The following is an 18,967-nucleotide window of genomic DNA, read 5'->3' as shown; positions in this document are numbered from 1 at the left end:
TGATGATTGACATTGTGACAAGTAGATATGAGATGTACTTACAATTAAATATGTGGAAATCATACATGAAAATATTCAAGAATTTTTGAGATACCACAATTAAGATTAGATTTTGCCACGCGGGCCGAGCTTAGGTGGAAGTTGAGGGCCCTTGACTATCGGAAGAACGTCTCCGGTTGCTTGGGAGCTCACATAGGCAAGGGTGGAACCACCTCCCAATATCAAGAACTTGAGAAGCAGACCTCTCTTGGTGAAAGGGGCAGCAAATGTTTCAAAGAACTTGCTCTGCACAATAAAAATGGGAGATTCTTGAACAAACTTCCTAATCACAAACCGCATGAAATTTATAACATGACAATATATATATATATATATATATATCAAAATTTGAGACACATAGGTGTTGCATTATCAATATATTACACGTAAGTGACCTGAATATTTTATCATGTAATAATTGCGAATAATGATAAGCTTTATGGTTTTTTCCACCCAATTTCTAAAGTTGCGGACAATGTGATCAAATTTCATGATTTTTTCGGGAATTCGACCTATATGAAATTAAACACATACCTGAAGGGAGTTGTATGGTGAAGGTGCATCTGATCCATACAAGTCCCATTGGCCGGTGGTGTTGCCGATATCCTCCAAATCAAAGTAGACACTCTTGTCACCATATTTTGCAACCACACCACCACTCCTACAAACAACTTTTATGAGTGAGTATGTTTCAAGATTTCCAAATTTTGCAAATATAGAATTCACCATTTATGAGTGAAAACTTTTAAGTGATGAGAGATTACATTTTACCTGTAGTTGGTGGGCATGAAGGTGAGGCGAGATGGTTTGACTTGGAGTTTAGTTCCGGCGAGAGAGCTGCCGGAGAGGCCCTTTACGGCGGTGGGCTGGGCGGCGGCAAGTGCTAATGAAGCCATCTTTTTTTCTTGGTTTAAACGAACGCAACTGAAAAAACTACTTTGATTCTTATTTGGCAATTTGATTGTTTTTATTGTCTTGATTGGATGCCGTTATGCCACGTGGGAATATCAAGAGATTTGGGATCCACTTATGAGGTGCCACTTGGGTTCGGCTTGGATAACCCAATCCTTTTCAAAATTATTTTCTTTTATTAATCGTTGGGATTTAATGTATATGTATTGTCTGATGTAAATGATAGTGGATTAGTTTAGACTAATATCAATGTACTCCTATCAATTTAATCACTCAGAATAACGTAGGCTAATTGAAATGGAAAATACTTGGATTCCAAGATCCAATTTGGTTGACTAGTTTGGCTTAGTCAACTAGACTCATCAGGCATTACCGATTTCATTCATTATAACAATGTTCGGTTTGATGAATAAATAATCTCAAATTAATTCAATCTCAAATAATTTTAGAATTATTTGATATTAACCACGCGTATGCCCAATGCATATATCATCAAATCAAACTCATTGCAAAAATTCTAAGTCTAACTAATTGTTAATCAGATGAAAGAATTGAATAAAATGATAAATTCAAACTTATGTTGGATATAGATTAGACAAGATTAAATTTTAAGATTAGAATCGTGCACTCTAGATTTAATCTTGGTTCATGAGAATTTGTCTTTTTGTATGATAAAATCGCTGGATAGAATAAGCGATTTTATCATATCTCATCTCCTTTCCCACACAAAAACCCCCCCTTCTGTTATCCAACCCCCAAAATCAATCAACAATGCTTCTCACATCCCAATTCAAATCCCTCACCCTCACCAATCCCTTCCTCCATGGCGCCACCGCCCCCTTCAAGCCCGCCGCTGCCTCCATCGCTCCGCCTCCTCCCCCTGCCGTCGTCCCAGTCATCAGGGCGATGAGAACCCTGCAAGGCAGAGTGGTGTGCGCCACCAGCGACAAAACCGTGGCCGTGGAGGTGACGCGCCTGGCCCCGCACCCCAAATACAAGCGGCGCGTGAGGAAGAAGAAGAGGTACCAGGCGCACGACCCTCTGAACCAGTTCAAAGTCGGCGACGTCGTGCAGCTGGAGAAGGGCCGCCCCGTGAGCAAGAACAAGACCTTCTGGGCCGTCCCCGTCCCCGCCCGCCCCTCCTCCTCCAAGCCCGCGGAGGAGAGTCTCGGCATTCCGTTGGAGTCGGAGTTGAACCAAGTTTGAATTTTGTATTAAGGCTTTGTTTTTGTAATTGCTACTTTTTGGGAATTACTGCAACTTTAAGTGATTATATTGTGTTGAATACTTTGATTTTGTGGGAATGTGTGATGGATGGATTGCTCTGATTTTGGTTTTATTTTTTGGGGGCTTGATTGGGGATTCTTGTGATGAAACTGCTCAATAGAAATTACTACTGTTGTTTCAACATACAAAAGCTTATGATTGCAATTCTTGATTTTAGGAAGTGTGGTTTTTAGGTGATTATTATTGTGTTGAATTTGATTTCGTGGGAGTGTGATGGATTACTTGCTGTGACTTTGCTCTGTTTTTTTTGGGGTCTGATTGGGGATTCTTGTGATGAAAATGCCTATTAGAAATTTTTGTTAATGCTTGCTAATTAGTACTATTACTTGATTCTTGATTGTGGAAAATGTAAACAGAAGCATATAATGATGTTTCTAAAGCTTTCATAATCTTTACAAAGCCGTCATCTATCATCTCACTACCTTGCTACTATGCAAAAAAATTAAAAAGATTCTTAATATACTCACTATTCTGTTTTTGGCTGATGAGTAAATCAAATAATGTGTTCAATTTTCAGTTCTTCACACTGCAAAGTGGTGTTTATGGGCCTCACATATGCATGTACATTGGCTTGATATAGAAAGTCATTTGTATTAATGTGCCATAATACTCTATTGTGATACATTGTGATGGAAAACTTAAATTAATACTCCACTCCCATAAGAATATAGACAATGAGTATGACTCCCTCTCCTATAAAAATATCGGCAATGAGTATGATACAAGAATTAAGACAAAATTGATAAAATAAGATAGATGAGGAGAATGATAGTTAAATAGTGTTAGTGGATAGTGGAACCTACATTATTAAATTGATATAACTTTTAAAAAATAAAATGCATATATTTTTGTGGGACATATGGAAATGAAAAGTGCTTATATTTTTATGGGACAGAGAGAGTAATAAATATTAGTAGTAGAAATTAGGAGTCTCCTCTTCTAGCCATAAAAAAAAACTCAAAAACTCAAAACAATAGCTAGAACTTTTACGTAAAAAAAATGATAATTTGAGAATGATATTAAAAATTATACTAATAATTGTCATTTAAATCAAAAATTTTACTCCCTCCGTCCCAGATAATTCGATCCAGTATTCCATTTCGGGCCGTCCCACATAATTTGTCCTATTTCACTTTTACCATTTTTGATAGTGAACCTCATATTCCACTAACTCATTAATACTCACATTTTATTATAAAACTAATACTTTAAAAGTAGGACCTACATTCCACCAACTTTTTCAACTCACTTTCCATTAGATTTCTTAGAACACGTGACGAGTCAAAGTGTCCCAAATTATCTGAGACGGAGGGAGTAGTTGATTTATAATCAATTCCAAAACTATAATAGGAGTATATGATTATATTGTCATATTCAGTTAAAAAGATGAAAACTATAATAAGTTTTCATCTTTTTTATCAATTGTCCAGCTATAGTAAAAAGTGATTCATATATGTTGTTTTCAACCAAATGATATGACAATATATACAAACCTAACCAACATGATATATTGTTACATCATACCCGATTTGGACATATAAATAATTAATTTTAACTGAATATCATAACATAAATGCAAAAAAAACGAAAAATTATTATTCATTTTTTCAAAATATGAGATTGATTAGAATAAAATAAAAAGTGATGATTAATATAAAAAGATGGGATTATACCATCGTTATACAACACTCCCTTCTCTCACTCTCCACATGCGCTGTTGCTCAATAACGTGAAAAATCACGTTAACTCTCCCCACATTTCACCCTCTCCCTCTTCTTCTGGATTCACTCACGATCAATTCAGGCTTCAGCCGCTTTAATCCCAAATTTCCTCCGCCAACCGGCCGAACATTGCGAGGTAATCGACCTGATTTTGGCATAGCACTCGGAATACTATTTGTGTCTGCATGCCAATTTGTTGATAAGATGTAATGTATGGATTCAGATACGCGTATTCGTATAGGTTTACGGTTGGATGTATGATCCGTTGCCTTGAGTTGTTGATGCGATTCTATCTGAAGTTTTCGGTTTCGAGATTTATGAAGAGTTAGATATTGATCAGCTGACGAAAAAGTGTTCGAGTAGAATGTTAGGTTTTGAAATGATATTCGTCGAAATCGTACTTCTTTTCTAAGTTTTATGTTGCGTGATTGATTTCTGCTTTTTTTAATTGATTTTGATTGATCTAATGATTTGTTTTATGAAGCAGAGGCCAATTTGATCTCTACAGTGGAATTGAGGTATGCGAGGGCGCCACAGTGAAACAGTGTTGGTGCACAAGCGCACATCGTCAAAGGAACATCTCAATGGCTATGATTATGATAGAGAAGGATTACTAGGTAAGCCAGTTCAAAAATTCCAAATTCTGTTTGTTTTATAGCAATCTGTGATTGGCAATTTGGCATATGTTTCAGGATAGACTAAATTGATGTCGTAATTTTGCTAATAGAATGGTTCCTTATAGATTTATGTAACTGTGATTTTCAGCATTGCTAACTGAGTACGGATAAGACATGTAGTTCAAGAGAAACTACATTTTTATGAGTTTCTTACGATAAATTACTAAGTTTATAAGCCCTGATGTTGATTGAGTAGTCAGCATGTAGTTGGTAATGTGACAAAAGCATGTACAATGTTTTACTCCCCTTTCACATGGAATTTCAGGTCACGCGCAAAGTGGTCATATTAGCAATCCTTCATGGCAGCGTCCTTTGCCACATATTCTCGTGGCAACTATCTCATCATTCTTATTTGGTTATCATCTCGGGTCTGTGTGATCTCTTTGAAGTCTTTCTCCCAGGACCTTTTCATATTTGTTGACATACTGGGCCATTGTTCAGGGTCGTTAATGACACGTTGGAGAGCATCTCTGTGGAACTAGGCTTCAGCGGCAGTACGCTGGCTGAAGGTGCTCCCACATCCTATATTGTAAATGCGATTTTATCAGCTATGCCCGTTAAACCCCCCCTCTGATGAGTCTTTACTGTGATCAGGTTTGGTAGTGAGTACATGTCTAGCTGGTGCACTTCTCGGTTCTTTATTCAGTGGATGGATATCCGATGGGCTTGGTCGTAGGAGAGCATTCCAATTATGTGCTCTTCCAATGATTATTGGTGCTTCCATGAGGTGAACTTTCTTTTTTCCATCTCATCTTGTAATGATGAAGGTATATAAACTTAAGCTACTAAGGCAATGACATCTTTATGTGTTTGAGTTGATGCAGTTCTCCTATAGTAATGCTACATTTTATTTCTAATTTGTAAATGCAATATACTCTCAGTGCCACAACTAATAGTCTGGAAGGTATGCTTCTTGGGAGGTTCTTTGTCGGAACTGGTATGGGTCTTGGTCCTCCTGTTGCCGCACTCTACGTGTCAGAGGTACAGACTAGACGACTCGCCTTTGCATTCGGAAGATACTTAGATACTGCCTGTCATCTTCAGATCCGTTCCTTAACTATGCATGATCTTTTTTATGCAGGTTTCACCAGCTCATGTGAGGGGCACCTACGGGAGTTTCACCCAGATTGCAACATGTCTTGGACTTATGACAGCTCTCCTCATCGGGATTCCTGCTAAAAATGACACTAGCTGGTAACCGGCATGACTTAAGAGTAATAGTTTAGTAAAAATCCCCCTCCCCCCCCATTCCTTGAAATGTTTCCCGCTTAAGGCAGCATGAGTTCGTTACTTCAAGTGGTTATGATGCAGCCAAATGCATTCTGTTTCTTGCAATAACATTCCACCGTGTTGTGTGAGAAATTTTCTAGCATGCCTATCTTTTAGTAATTTAATTTAATGATGGTTCTTGAAGGTGGAGAGTTTGCTTTTGGGTATCTACTATTCCTGCTGCCTTGCTGGCTCTTTTGATGGAGTTCTCTACAGAGTCTCCACACTGGCTTTACAAGGTGTTTAGATTTCATCCTTTAGCTTGTCACTGCTAAAAGTTTCAGCGTGTAATGTAATGCTTCTGCATAAAGTGAGACTAGCCTAATTGGGTGCTTAATGGTGTGGTTCCAGCTAAACTCTTTTAACTTTGTCTGCTAGTTGCGTTTGTGCGGTACAAGTGTCCTTGTCATTTGCCCTGTATTCACTGTCTTTCTTCTGCTTGGTTATATTTTTATTTATTGTCTTAGAGAGGAAGAATTGCTCAAACAGAAGAGGAACTCGAGAGGCTTTTTGGAGCAGCACATGTTAAATCTGCAATGGCAGAATTGTCAAAATCAGATAATAGGGCTGATGAGGTGGCTGCTGTTAAATTTTTAGAGTTACTCCATGGACGCCATTTTAAAGGTAAATTTCTATCAGCACGATGCTCTCTCTCTCTCTCTCTCTCTCATTTGAAGCCTCTCCTCTATTGTAAAGACCGTTGTCTTTTTTATGTTTCATGCAGTGGTGTTCATTGGGTCCGCCCTATTTGCCTTTCAGCAGCTATCGGGCATCAATGCTGTGTTCTTTTTTTCTTCAACTGTTTTTAAGAGTGCTGGAGTGCCTTCTGATAGTGGAAACATATGTATTGGAGTTGTAAACTTATCAGGTGAAGTAGTGGCACCAAATATATTCCTGCTATTCCTATTACCATCGCGTCATGTTTATCACTTTCTCAGGATCTATTGTTGCCATGATTCTGATGGATAGATTAGGAAGGAAGCTGCTTCTTGTTGGGAGTTTCTTGGGCATGGCAAGTAAAACTCTTACCCTCAGATCCTCATTTGAAAAATCTGAACCATCCTTTCCCTCGAAAAAAAGTCAATTTTTTTAGACTATCCAACTATGTAATTTTTGTTGTTGATGTTTACTTTTTTTTTTTTTTTTTTCAGGTAGTAGCTATGGGTTTACAAGTTATTGCTGCAAGTGATATTATGCCTGCCTCCACAAATTTATATCTATCTGTTGGTGGAATGCTGCTGTGAGTATGATAAAGTGTTTGCACATCATTTTTAACCACACATAAATTTTAGTATTCTTCTATTGGCCAAAAATTCCCTTCCCCAATCTATATCCGAAATCAATCACAAATAGATCCTGTGGTCGTCTGACTATTGTTTTCTGCATTGGTACAGGTTCGTCTTGACATTTTCTTTAGGTGCTGGGCCTGTCCCTGGTCTGCTCCTATCAGAAATACTACCGAGCCGGATTAGGGCTAAGGCGATGGCTGTGTGCATGTCTGTACACTGGGTAAATGGACTTGACACACTAATGTTATCATCCATTCTTCCTTTGTCTAAGATGAGACATTTCTTTCCCATGCATATAAGTATAAATTGATGACTCTAAATAACTATACCATAATTCTCTGCATGTACAGGTGATCAATTTTTTTGTTGGATTATTGTTTCTGAATCTGCTGGAAATGCTGGGGCCACAAATTCTGTACACAATCTTTGGCACCTTTTGCTTGATGGCTGCAGTTTTTGTGAAAAAAAATGTTATAGAAACTAAAGGGAAGTCACTGCAAGAAATTGAAATGGCACTCGTTCCGGTTGATTAGCAGCAGCGACGAAGCCAGCGTTAAGCCAAGCTGCCACCCCAGCGGACACTGGAGTCTGGACCACGGAGGAGCGAGCTGGGTTTGGGCGGGAGAAGAAATGGAGCAAACATGGTGCAAATGGAGTTTCAGCCATTTCAGATTGATGGAGAAGAAAAAGAAACTTCAAGTTAAATTATATTAGTACTAATTCTTTATTTTTTATAAATAGCATTTTTAGTTTCTTATTTTTTAGACTTGAATAATGGTATTATGGTAGTATTAAATCAGCATATCTACTATGTGAATGACTTCTTCTATAATGGAGTACCATGATTGTTTAACTGATGATTAATAATGACTTCTCAATATATCTGTGAAGACTTTACCAACTAAGTTGGATTTCATTGTCGCGGTGGATCAAGTTGAAAATGTAAAATTTTCCAAATTTGGGAAAGAGCGAGTTTCCAAAAGCTACGATTAAAGTTAAATTTAGCAATGCTCGAGCTTCTCACGCGACCTTCTACTAGATGGTGGCGAAAATGGCTTCCCCTCGATGACTCGATGTTGGATCCCGTTGCAAACCAGATGATAGAGAAAGAAGCAATCCCTTTGGAGGTACCTTTACTTATCATATACACCATATGTAGTTAAAAAGGTTAAAACTATTCTTCTTCTTCTTCTTCATACTAATTCATTGCATAATTTGCATTGAAGCAAGTGTTTCGTCTTTTTTTTATTTCTAATAACAGTTGTCTACGCTTCAAAGTCAATGTTTGAATTCGGAAAGAGCAGTTGAGTTTCCATGAGAAAAACAAATGATTTTAGAATATTGTGCAAAATCAAAGCATGATTTGCTGTTTTCATTTCACATGGATAAGCAAGCAAGCTCATATCCCATTGACTTTCACCTTATGTATATCACTAAGTATTTTTAAAAATGATATTAATGTGAAAAGTAAGCTTTCTGCAAAGAAAATAGACAGAATAAAAAACAAATATGTGATTGGATTATTAGCCGCAGACGATGACTCAAACCATGTCATCTAAATCAAGGGACCCTTTGCCCTTGCAAGTTGTAACATATTCAAATTTATCACAAACCAAATTCCCTAGTTGACTATAATATTTTTGCCATCTTTATATATGATCAAGTTAATGCCATTGCACAAATCAAGAAAGAGTAGTACTAGCACATCATGGGAAGAATCGAGACGGCTGGGGAAGTCCAGAGCCCGGTGAAGGGCGTCGCCGTGGGCTCATACCCTCAGAATCATCATCCAGCGCAGCCTCAGCCCGTTGGAAGGCCGTGGAGCACTGGACTATTTGACTGCCATCTAGACCAAACCCAAGGTAATATATTGCAAAAAAAAAATTGAATCATTTTCATCATTTGATTCTTGTGTGGTGTTAACATAGCTTGATATGTTTGGCAGCTGTGATGACGGCGTTATTACCATGTGTGACGTTCGGACAGATAGCCGAGGTTTTGGATGAAGGGGAAATGAGTAAGCCCTTTATGTATAGTACTAAGTTTGGAAAGATTTATAGTGAAAAAATGCAAGAAAATGAGTTGATTTGGTGATGATGAATGGATGCAGCTTGTCCATTGGGGAGTTTCATATACATGTTGATGATGCCTGCTGTTTGCTCCCAATGGATCATGGGATCTAAGTACAGATCCAAGTTGAGGAACAAATATGGGCTAGTCGAGGCGCCTTACAGCGACGTCGTTTCACACATTTTCTGCCCTTGTTGTGCCCTCTGCCAAGAGTCGAGGGAACTCAAGAGTAGAGGCCTCGACCCAACTCTTGGTAATAACTTCATTAATTGTACATTTATTTACTCTTTCTGTCCCACTCAAAGTGATACAGTATGTTTATGAAAAACGTCAGGGAGTTGCTTTTTTTCATTTTATTGCAATTCACATGATCTAATATAGGTGATGTGGGAAAATTGATGTTATTAATATACACGTGGTATGTAATGATAAATATTGGAATAATGGTAACAAAATGGAATGCAGGATGGAATGGAATCGTTGCGCAACAACACCAGTACGGGAATGAGCCTCCTCCGGCGCAAGCTATGTCGAAATAGTTGGTAAAATAAATGTTTTTTAAATATTGTGGGAATCTGCATTCGTTATCTTTGGAGTAAATTTTTGTTCTTGTGCAAGCATTTGTTTCTTATTCTAGTAAGCTTGTATTTTTTCCCTATTTTCTTGCGTGTCTTACCTATTGTCATATGTACTACTATACCAAACATTTTCTCTCTCGATTCTAATATTCATTCCCATAGGCCATAACTTGTGGGGTCATGTACTCTAGCTTTGGTTGTTTTCAATTTAATTTGTATTTGTATAATTTGTTGGGCACTTGCAATATGCAAACCAATTGATTGCAAAATGGCCCAAGACTTCGGGCTTTTCAACTTCGGTTCACTTAACCCATATTTATCTCTTCCTGTATGTGATTTTGAGAATTGGATAAGTTAGCAACATTTTGTGTTTCTATTTCTATTCTCTTTTGGTGACAAGATTAATTCAAAAAAATCGTAAAAATTAAAAGCCCCACTCACACCAACCCCATGGTCTTGGATCCCCTCCTGCGGAAGAATCACAGCAAGGGATGTTGTTCCTTACATCCCAATTTTTAAAATTTAAAATATACTCACTCCGTCCCAGGTAATTCGACCCAGTATTCCATTTTGGGTCGTTCCATATAATTTGTCACAATTCACTTTTACCATTTTTGGTAGTGGACCCCACATTCCACCATTTTTTTAACTCACTTTCCATTAGATTTCTTAAAATCCGTGCCGGTTCAAAGTGTCCCAAATTATCTGGGACGGAGGGAGTAACACTTAAATAAAAAAATAAAAATTTTTAAAAATTGGAATGTGAGGAACAGTATCCCCTGCTGTGATTCTTCTACAACAGGTAGGGGTGGCAAAACGGGTTACTCGCGGGTACCGTATCCGATTTTAGCCAAATTTGTTGTCCCAATACTCGCCCCGCGACATACTGGGATTACCAGATACCTGTGTCGGGTATCATGTACCCGACATAGCGGGTACCCGTACCCGATCCGAAATCCTACTAAAAAATTTGAAAAGCATAATAATCGTCAATGTTCTCTAATTTACTTTATTAATATCGATGGTAAACGTTGAATAGATTGAGAATAAAAGTGAGAGGACACTCTATAGGTAGTTTCGGCGAGTTTTCAATTGTATGTTTGTTGGAATTATAAAAATGTTTTAAAAGAGTTCTTAGATTATATAAAGTACTCCCACTGTTCCGCCTTAATAGATGCATTTCATTTTTATCATTCAATTTAGAAATATAATAATATAAATACTCTTCTCTAAGTTATTATCTCTCTTACTTTATTTTTTTTCGGTTCTAACTATTTATTTTTAATCTTTCAAAATGAGTGCGTATATGCTATTATTATATAACTATTTACTTTTTTTTCTCCACTTTAACTATTTGAAACACCTTTATAAATATAGAACGGAGGGAGCATTAAAAGGTGAATAACAGGTATTATCGGAACTAACGGGTATAACCGTGCGGGTAGTGGGTATACCTGCTACCCGCAAAACTTTAAAACACTCTACCCGATTCTGCCCCGTTTCCCGTTATCGTCGGGTAGCAGGTACCCAATACCCAACGGAAAACAGATCAAGATGGGAATTACCCGCTACCCATTTAACCACCCCTAAACAGCGGGGGATCCAAGCCCCCAACTCCACCCTCTCTCGATTAGGTCGTTCGCACCATGCATTTTTATCCCGTGGTAAACGGTGTAACAAAAAATTCAATCTTCATTGTATTTAATATTTAAATATCATCATTGAAGTCATAAATACCATGATTAGTGTTAGCAATGGTGAACGCTTTCACCAAAGTTTTTCTCATATATAAAAATCAATGTTTCAAATTGAAATTATTGAATTGATTATAAATAAGAGGCCGAAAATTGTAGATAGTAATAAAACAGATTTATTATTGAATTCAAGATCATTTCCACTTGCCACCTGTATAATAAATGACACTACCTGCAAATATTTATTGCGCACCGAAGAATTCGAAAATGTTAGATGAGGTAAATAAGTACTACTTGTTGAAAAATTTATTGCAACAAGTCTCTCAAAAAATGAGTGCATATTTTTATCCACAAAAAGAATAGATGAAGTATATTAAATGTTAGAAGCAAAGGATTGAGTTCAAGTTTATCATTTTCAATCTTAAAATTTTTTCTTTATTTATCCAAAAAAAGAATAGATGAAGTGAATACTACTCCCTCCGTCCCGCTTAAGATGACACATTTTCCTTTTTGGTTTGTCCCAACTAAGATGACACATTTCCTTTTTTGGTAACTTTCTCTCTCCAACTAATATACTCAACCACTTTTTCTCACTCTTATTAAAATATCCATCTATCTTCATCTCTCTACTTTAATACCCAGGCTCACCTTCTCTTTCTCCAATTAAACACTTTAACCAATAACTCCTAAAATCTCGTGCCGGCAAAGCAATGCGTCATCTTACCCGGGACGGAGGGAGTAGTAGTAAAATTTTATTGCAACAACCCTCTCAAAAAATGAGCGCAAAAAGAATGCCTATGGCGTTTATCCAACTAAGTAATACTGTCGCTATTCACTAATAATAGTTTCATTTTAGCATTTTCATTCATCCATCAATAAATAATTCTTTTATTTATTTACTATTTTTGATAGATCAGATCTCATATTTTACTAACTTTATTTAACTTATATTTCACTATAAAACCAATCTATAAAAGTAGGACTCATCTTCCATTAACCTTTGTCAACCACTTTCTACGATTTTTGACACGCATGTCCGACCAAACTTGGTCTTGTACTGATGGACAGAGGGAGTAGTTAAATGTTATAATTGAGTTCAAGTTTATTACCCCCGTCCCACAAAAGTATATACATTTAAAATGACATGAAAATTAATATAAAATTGGTAAAGACAGATGAAAAGAACCGTAGTGAAAATAATATTAATGGATGGTGAGATCCAAATTAATATAAGTATTTAATGAATGTAATGGTGAACAATAATCATATAACTTGTAAATAAATTATCATGCATGAGTAATGAATTAGAGATACTTTTCATAAATAAAAATACTTATATTTATTAGAGATATTTTTCATAAACAAAAATGCTTATATTTTTATGGGACCGAACGATTATCTATATATATCCATAAAAATGATATGTATACAAGACAGCCGACACCATAAAAGAGTGAAAAATAATAGTACTATGTCATATGTGTATGGCGTATATAGAATTAGATAATCAGGTATTCACATATAAGATATTATCTTTTTCAAGATTTATTTTGTCGTATTTCGGGTCACATTTTTTCATTTTTCATTTTTATTTAATATTTTATGGTGCAATTTATATTTTAATTCGATGTTAACACATTGAGCTTATAAATATTCTTTTGAAAGGGAATATCGTGGTTATATACTCCTACTATTTTGAAAGATTCTCAATATTCATCATCACTAATTAGATCAAATTCCCCAAACATGACATTTTTCATTTTACACGCAAAATAATTATCGAACCTTAAGGCCTTTATTTCCGAAACTATGATTATTAAATTTCATATCAATTCACCAATTCAATTTAAAATTAAATTCCCAAAATTGAAAGTTCTTCCGCCTTTCCAAAGCCTCCACAAATTGCCACTTCAAAACCCCATTGCAAAACGCAAGCTTCCGGAATCAAGAAGCAAAGATTCCAGATTGAAGACGCCCACGTAGCGCCGCCAAGAAATGGAGTGGGATACAATGTTCTAATTAAATACGCAAATAACCTTTTTCTTAATTTCAGACCACCTAATTGGATGGGAGTATTTAAGACATCCAACCACTTGGTCCGGTTGAGCCTCACCACCTCTTGCCCTTGCTCTTCTTCCTATTCAATTCTCCGTTTCTTGGATTCTTTGACTTCTGTGTCTATTAAAGTTCCAAACTTTTCCACCTCTCAGACTCGCTTGCTTTCTTCTGGTAATCCTTCTTTGCCTATATCTCGCCTTTTTCTTGATGGTTTAAGTGATATTTGATCAGTGCTAGTTGTGCCTTGGGAAGAAAAATTGGGAATTGAGATGGTTCTTGATTGTTTCAGCTCTTTCTGTTTTGTGGGATTTTGTTTTTCTGGGTGAGGGAGCTGAGATAGGTGCTGATGTTGTAGCTTTTGGTTAATGCAAGTGAGAATTTTGAGTTGATTTGCATGTCTTTTGTTTGTGGGGCTTTGTAATCTTTGATGTGTAAGAACTTGTAAACGGCTTAAAGAGATGTAGAGTTGGCTAAAATCATTGTGTCATGATTAGTTGGCTAGCTTGAGCTTGAATTGATTTGTAGAATCATGAACCTTTACTCTTTACTCTATAAATTAGAATTGTATGTATGTGGGAGTATATCTATGGAAATAAAAACAAAATCTTTACTTGATACTTAGCTGAACATTATAGTCTAGTTTCAAGCTGGGATTGGGCTGGCTAGTGAACTCTTGTTGTTTGTGTGTCTTCTCGATTGAGCATGATCATAGCTATATGAAACTGGGTAAAGTGTGTCTTTGAAATCCTTAATTCTCGTCATTTGCGTCGCATAATCAAGGGACAAGGGTGGTTTTGTATAAAGATAAGTCACTTCATGATGCTGTCTACATTCTTGAAAAATTGATATTTTTTAATTATAAGTTTGTTGAATTGTTTGGTGAAGTAGCTGAAATTTTTGAACTCAAGTTTTTTGTCTCATTTTTTGGCTATCAATTTGCAGTTACACATAAGAGTATAGTCATGGAGCTGGTCAAGAAAGTTTCCCATAGAGGATCTACATCTCCGGATAGTATTGCAATAAGATCGGATCAAAAAAGCCATACTTATCGTCAGCTTTTTGAAGCTGCTAAGAACATATCTAACACTTTATCCACTGCTGATTTAAAAACTGTAAGTTCGAATTTATTTTCTGCCTCACACACTCGGTCTGCAGGCTATGGATTTTGCTAAGTAATTAGGGATTTATAAGAGGAAAAGTAACTTTCTCTATGTTTTACGAAGAAATGGTGAAAAATCTACTTGTAATATAAGTAACATTCTGAATACAGCATTTCAAATGTGTTTGGGAAGTTATTATCAGATTCCGATAATTTGATTTTCTTTTCGTATTGATGTGGGAGTTTGTGAAATGACTATGATACGATGTATAAATGCTTATACTGCAGGCCAATGGCCCTGGGAAAAACAACCATCTTGATGGAGCTCGTATTGGAATTGTTGCTAAACCTTCTCCCGAGTTTGTTGCTGGAGTGCTCGGAACATGGTTCAGTGGAGGTGTTGCAGTTCCCCTTGCACTCAGCTACCCGGAAGCAGAGCTTCTGCATGTGATGAATGATGCGGTTCGTCTATCTTCATCCTGTACTGTCACATGTTGCTAGCTCCGCCCATTTTCTAGATAGGTGTTCTTAAATTATATATTTCTGGCGCTGAAGTACAACTCTCGACCCTTGTTTACTTTTGCATAGTTTTAGCTCGGGAGCTAATAGTATTGTGGCCCAACGTCCTTTAATCACATTTGTCGCCGGAGTATATGAAAATTACATGATAGGTAGTGTACATACAATCAGTAATATTCTGGATCTCGTGTTGATATAGGATATTACCATGATCCTGACTACCGAAGATCATCAAGAACTAATGAAAGCTGTTGCTGCCAAGACTTCTTCTCAATTCTCCCTCCTCCCCCCTGTTCCATCGACTGGAGATGATCACAATAATTCACAGGAAACTGAAGTTTCTCATGCGATTAGTGGTGTGTTTGCCTTCGTGGTCATTTGTATTTATTCTGCCTGCTAGTTGCTGAGCCCTGCAATTTACTCGATGCTTTATTGTAGGAGATGATCCTGCACTGATCATCTATACGAGTGGCACGACAGGGAAGCCTAAAGGTGCTGTGCACACACACGAAGGTATATTATCACAGGTATTTCTTGCACGCCAGTTTCCCTCTTAAGATATCAATTTGGCATGCTATTGTTGATCCATGAATGGACATGGTTATCGTCATGATTATACTGTCACGTTAATTCTATTATTCTTTCTCAAAATTGATATACATTTTGTATCTCGTTTTACAATTACAGCGCATAAACTTCCAGATAGCAATCTCTGATGCTAATATCACCGTGATATCAGGTCCAAATGCTGTCTGATGCGTGGGGATACACATCTGACGATAAGTTCTTGCACTGCCTTCCACTACATCATATCCTTAAATGCGTCTTTTAATAGTACTTCTTTTGTACTCCCTCCGTCCCATAAAAGTAGGGACACTTTCCTTTTCCGTCCGTCTCATAAAAATATCTCATTCCAATTTATGGGAAGTTCCGCAACTCATTACCCATATACATCAATTTATTTACAACTTATACCATTAGGGTTCCATTTGTTGGCTAGTTCTTGTGAAACGATCTGGTTTTCAAGTGTTGTTTGTTGGTCTTAACTTCTTTTATACATGTGCACGGCATGTTTAACGCGCTGCTTGCTCCGTTGTACGCTGGTTCAATGGTAAAGCCCTTGAAATTCTATCGTTATAAACTTTGCGACCTCTTTTTGATGATACCATCATATAATGAGATTTCTGATTGTTTTATGTTATGCTCTTCTGTAAAAGGTTGAATTCATGCCGAAATTCAGTGTAAGGGGAATCTGGCAGAGATGGCGAGAATCTTACCTGGAAGACCAAACGAAAGCTGACGATGCTATAACTGTGTTCACCGGAGTAAGTTAAGCATTTTACCGCATCAAGTTGAAAAATTGCGCTCTGATAATGTTATATTAGCTGACTTTCACTTCTGTAGGTTCCAACCATGTACACACGTTTAATACAAGGGTATGAATCGATGGAACCTGAACTACAAACTGCTTCGGCTACGGCTGCAAGAAAGTTGCGTCTTATGGTAGGTCAATTATCTCTTTTCACGTGAAACCATGAAAAAAGAAATATTGGTAAAACCTCGGCTGCTAGATATTGTTGTTAGACCTTTCCTTTTTATTTTATCCCGTCGTTGCAAGTTGTTGAACAAAAGTCTCTTGATTGACAGATGTGTGGCTCTTCGGCTCTCCCTCTTCCGGTAATGCAACAGTGGGAATCTATCACTGGCCACCGCCTTCTGGAACGGTACGGCATGACAGAGGTTAGTGCAATCTTCACAAACACTTCTTGACGTTGACTATAATTGACGATCCTAATGAACGGCTCCTGGTTTACTTTGATGTCTCAAATTATATAGTTTGTCATGGCACTATCGAATCCCCTACATGGCAAGCGGAAGGGGGGTACCGTCGGCAATCCACTTCCTGGTGTGCAGGTTAGTAGTTTGAACTATGAAAAAACGGATATCTCGTTGATGCTTTGCTTATATCTTTGAAATAAAAGAACATACTCCTTTTGATAGGCCAAGCTCATTGCTGAAGACGGTAGTACTGATGTTGAATCTGGCGATCTCTACATAAAAAGTCCTTCGTTATTCAAGGAATATTGGAAGCTACCCGAGGTATTATGAACTACTCTCAAGTTTTAAACACTATTTAACAAGGATCAAAAGAGGGCCCGGCTTCTCATCTGAGTTTGTTATGAGATGTTGCCAGGTGACTAAGGAGTCGTTTATTGACGGTGGTTTCTTCAAAACTGGAGATGCCGCCAGAGTGGATGAAGACGGATACTATATCATCTTGGGACGTAAGCACATTTAACGTCTCAAAGATTTCAAGCCTTAAGGGTTTCTACTATGATAGTATGACTTATATAACCGAGCTGTCTCGTAATTCAGGTACTAATGCTGATATTTTGAAGGTTGGTGGCTATAAATTATCTGCTCTAGAAATCGAGGCAGTTCTTTTAGAGGTTTGTTTCTCGTCTTTTTACTTGAATGGACGTGTTGAAGTGATTTCTCTTGACACTTAAAACCACCTCTACTCTTGCAGCATCCAACTATTTCAGAGTGTTGTGTGTTGGGATTGCCAGACCAAGCCTATGGCGAAGCTGTAACCGCTATAGTGATACCCGATGCAGAGATTAAAAGGAAACGAGACGAGGAGTTGAAGCCTGCGCTATCTTTGGAAGAACTGTCCGCTTGGGCTAAAGAGAAACTTGCACCGTATAAGGTATCATACGATAGATAGAGCACTCGTTTCTATTGATTAACGTCTTAACCTAAAAGGGATTGTTTTGTGCTTATCACTACTGGTGCTTTTTACAGATACCGACTCGTCTTTTGCTGTGGGAATCGCTGCCTCGCAATGCTATGGGAAAGGTGATCTATTCTTCACTTTGTTTTTCTTCTTTCGAACCCCCAATGTTAGTCGTTAATCCTGAAATTTCGCTAAATATCAGGTGAACAAGAAGGAGCTCAAGAAGAAGCTATCTGATGAGTGATAAAGAGAAGAAAATCAAGGTGAAAATTTGAATTATATTATGGTTTGATCAAAATGTTTTTTGCATTGGATGCTTTTTTTGAATGATCTGAGTTGAAATCCCAATTGTTTATTTTAGGGTGATTTGTTTTATATGTAAGTGGTATGTAACTCATTGAATAAAATATAAATAGGGATGTTAATCGGGCTATCCTCGAAAGCTTCGTGTTGGCATTGCAGTTACAACACCGGAGTATATTTTTTTATTGGAATTTTGATATTTTAAATTTTTGCTATACAATTTGTTTACTCTAAATGCTTGGATGTTGTTTTAATTACCTATGAAATGATGTATTTTTATTACTGAAATTTGAATCATTAAATTAGTAACTTTATTATGTTGAACAGTGAAATGGGCCTAATGGGCTTCACATAAACTATTTTGGGCTGTCATTGGTTATTACATCGGCCTCTTCGAATATCTAACATTATTTGTGATTAATAGATTAGTTGGGCAACAATGGTGTAAGATATTGAGGATTTTAAACGATCAAGTTTTGACTTTGATATTCCCCTTTTGCCAAATTGACTTATTTTTGAAGTCAAAATTGCTTGCTCAATTTGATGGATCGGTTGATGTTTTAAAAAATTACAAATGTGGGGATTTTTGTAAAATCCAATGAATGGGGTGTGATTCTTGATCAATAGAAGAAATTAGACAAAGTAAAAATTATTAAGCTTTATCCAAATCCATCAACCATTGCTGTCACACTATTCCTTCACCAAAATAACAAAA

The 18,967-nt window shown here is 37.0% G+C and overlaps 5 protein-coding genes across 6 annotated transcripts; 4 read left to right on the top strand and 1 right to left on the bottom strand.

Moving 5' to 3' along the window:
• Nucleotides 1-6: 6 nt before the first annotated feature.
• Nucleotides 7-977, bottom strand: LOC125208169 (photosystem I reaction center subunit VI, chloroplastic). Its single transcript, XM_048107746.2, has 3 exons — nucleotides 811-977; nucleotides 574-700; nucleotides 7-285 (listed from the first exon to the last, which is right to left on the bottom strand). Exons 1-3 carry the CDS (start codon nucleotides 933-935, stop codon nucleotides 106-108), a joined length of 432 nt encoding a protein of 143 aa, XP_047963703.2. The 5' UTR covers nucleotides 936-977; the 3' UTR covers nucleotides 7-105.
• A 717-nt stretch (nucleotides 978-1,694) lies between these two features.
• On the top strand, nucleotides 1,695-2,236 carry RPS17 (ribosomal protein S17). The gene has a single exon (XM_048103184.2). It carries the CDS (start codon nucleotides 1,723-1,725, stop codon nucleotides 2,155-2,157), a length of 435 nt encoding a protein of 144 aa, XP_047959141.1. The 5' UTR covers nucleotides 1,695-1,722; the 3' UTR covers nucleotides 2,158-2,236.
• Nucleotides 2,237-3,850: 1,614 nt separating this feature from the next.
• On the top strand, nucleotides 3,851-8,078 carry LOC125208090 (putative plastidic glucose transporter 2). The gene is made up of 14 exons (XM_048107647.2): nucleotides 3,851-4,095; nucleotides 4,447-4,576; nucleotides 4,902-5,004; nucleotides 5,078-5,145; nucleotides 5,231-5,363; nucleotides 5,518-5,617; nucleotides 5,718-5,830; nucleotides 6,051-6,144; nucleotides 6,373-6,529; nucleotides 6,630-6,773; nucleotides 6,844-6,917; nucleotides 7,057-7,145; nucleotides 7,300-7,414; nucleotides 7,545-8,078. Exons 2-14 carry the CDS (start codon nucleotides 4,480-4,482, stop codon nucleotides 7,725-7,727), a joined length of 1,470 nt encoding a protein of 489 aa, XP_047963604.2. The 5' UTR covers nucleotides 3,851-4,095; nucleotides 4,447-4,479; the 3' UTR covers nucleotides 7,728-8,078.
• A 780-nt stretch (nucleotides 8,079-8,858) lies between these two features.
• On the top strand, nucleotides 8,859-10,032 carry LOC125208058 (PLAC8 family protein). Its single transcript, XM_048107607.2, has 4 exons — nucleotides 8,859-9,056; nucleotides 9,140-9,211; nucleotides 9,305-9,517; nucleotides 9,730-10,032. Exons 1-4 carry the CDS (start codon nucleotides 8,903-8,905, stop codon nucleotides 9,801-9,803), a joined length of 513 nt encoding a protein of 170 aa, XP_047963564.1. The 5' UTR covers nucleotides 8,859-8,902; the 3' UTR covers nucleotides 9,804-10,032.
• Nucleotides 10,033-13,402: 3,370 nt separating this feature from the next.
• On the top strand, nucleotides 13,403-18,487 carry AAE13 (AMP-dependent synthetase and ligase family protein). 2 transcript variants are annotated; one of them, XM_089061918.1, is made up of 18 exons: nucleotides 13,436-13,765; nucleotides 14,537-14,706; nucleotides 14,982-15,155; nucleotides 15,412-15,568; nucleotides 15,651-15,739; nucleotides 15,952-16,023; nucleotides 16,273-16,323; nucleotides 16,430-16,537; nucleotides 16,617-16,715; nucleotides 16,860-16,952; nucleotides 17,049-17,126; nucleotides 17,214-17,312; nucleotides 17,407-17,497; nucleotides 17,589-17,662; nucleotides 17,743-17,922; nucleotides 18,018-18,071; nucleotides 18,152-18,212; nucleotides 18,366-18,487. In XM_089061918.1, the coding sequence occupies exons 1-17, from the start codon at nucleotides 13,603-13,605 to the stop codon at nucleotides 18,191-18,193; spliced, it is 1,794 nt and encodes a 597-aa protein (XP_088918044.1). In that variant the 5' UTR covers nucleotides 13,436-13,602; the 3' UTR covers nucleotides 18,194-18,212; nucleotides 18,366-18,487. The 2 variants fall into 2 exon arrangements, with proteins under 2 accessions (XP_088918045.1, XP_088918044.1); XM_089061919.1 differs by having other exon boundaries at nucleotides 13,403-13,765; nucleotides 18,152-18,487.
• Nucleotides 18,488-18,967: the final 480 nt, after the last annotated feature.

The sequence above is a fragment of the Salvia hispanica genome, chromosome 6, assembly GCF_029641045.1.
Source record: "Salvia hispanica isolate PSC_SH4W2 chromosome 6, Shi_PSC_v1, whole genome shotgun sequence".
Lineage (NCBI taxonomy): Eukaryota > Viridiplantae > Streptophyta > Magnoliopsida > Lamiales > Lamiaceae > Salvia > Salvia hispanica.
Note: the sequence above shows the minus strand (reverse complement) of the source record. Positions and strands in the feature narration are given on the sequence as shown.

Coding starts and splice junctions, on each gene's coding strand:
- LOC125208169 (XM_048107746.2), bottom strand. CDS start 935: ATGGCTTCATTAGCACTTGCCGCCGCCCAGCCCACCGCCGTAAAGGGC. Junction 701..810: donor TTCATGCCCACCAACTACAG/GTAAAATGTAAT, acceptor AGTTGTTTGTAG/GAGTGGTGGTGTGGTTGCAA. Junction 286..573: donor CACCATACAACTCCCTTCAG/GTATGTGTTTAA, acceptor TTTATTGTGCAG/AGCAAGTTCTTTGAAACATT.
- RPS17 (XM_048103184.2), top strand. CDS start 1,723: ATGCTTCTCACATCCCAATTCAAATCCCTCACCCTCACCAATCCCTTC.
- LOC125208090 (XM_048107647.2), top strand. CDS start 4,480: ATGCGAGGGCGCCACAGTGAAACAGTGTTGGTGCACAAGCGCACATCG. Junction 6,918..7,056: donor TTGGGAGTTTCTTGGGCATG/GCAAGTAAAACT, acceptor TTTTTTTTTCAG/GTAGTAGCTATGGGTTTACA. Junction 7,146..7,299: donor TCTGTTGGTGGAATGCTGCT/GTGAGTATGATA, acceptor GCATTGGTACAG/GTTCGTCTTGACATTTTCTT.
- LOC125208058 (XM_048107607.2), top strand. CDS start 8,903: ATGGGAAGAATCGAGACGGCTGGGGAAGTCCAGAGCCCGGTGAAGGGC. Junction 9,057..9,139: donor CCATCTAGACCAAACCCAAG/GTAATATATTGC, acceptor TATGTTTGGCAG/CTGTGATGACGGCGTTATTA. Junction 9,212..9,304: donor TTTGGATGAAGGGGAAATGA/GTAAGCCCTTTA, acceptor GAATGGATGCAG/CTTGTCCATTGGGGAGTTTC.
- AAE13 (XM_089061919.1), top strand. CDS start 13,603: ATGGGAGTATTTAAGACATCCAACCACTTGGTCCGGTTGAGCCTCACC. Junction 16,538..16,616: donor CTATAACTGTGTTCACCGGA/GTAAGTTAAGCA, acceptor TCACTTCTGTAG/GTTCCAACCATGTACACACG. Junction 17,313..17,406: donor AATATTGGAAGCTACCCGAG/GTATTATGAACT, acceptor AGATGTTGCCAG/GTGACTAAGGAGTCGTTTAT.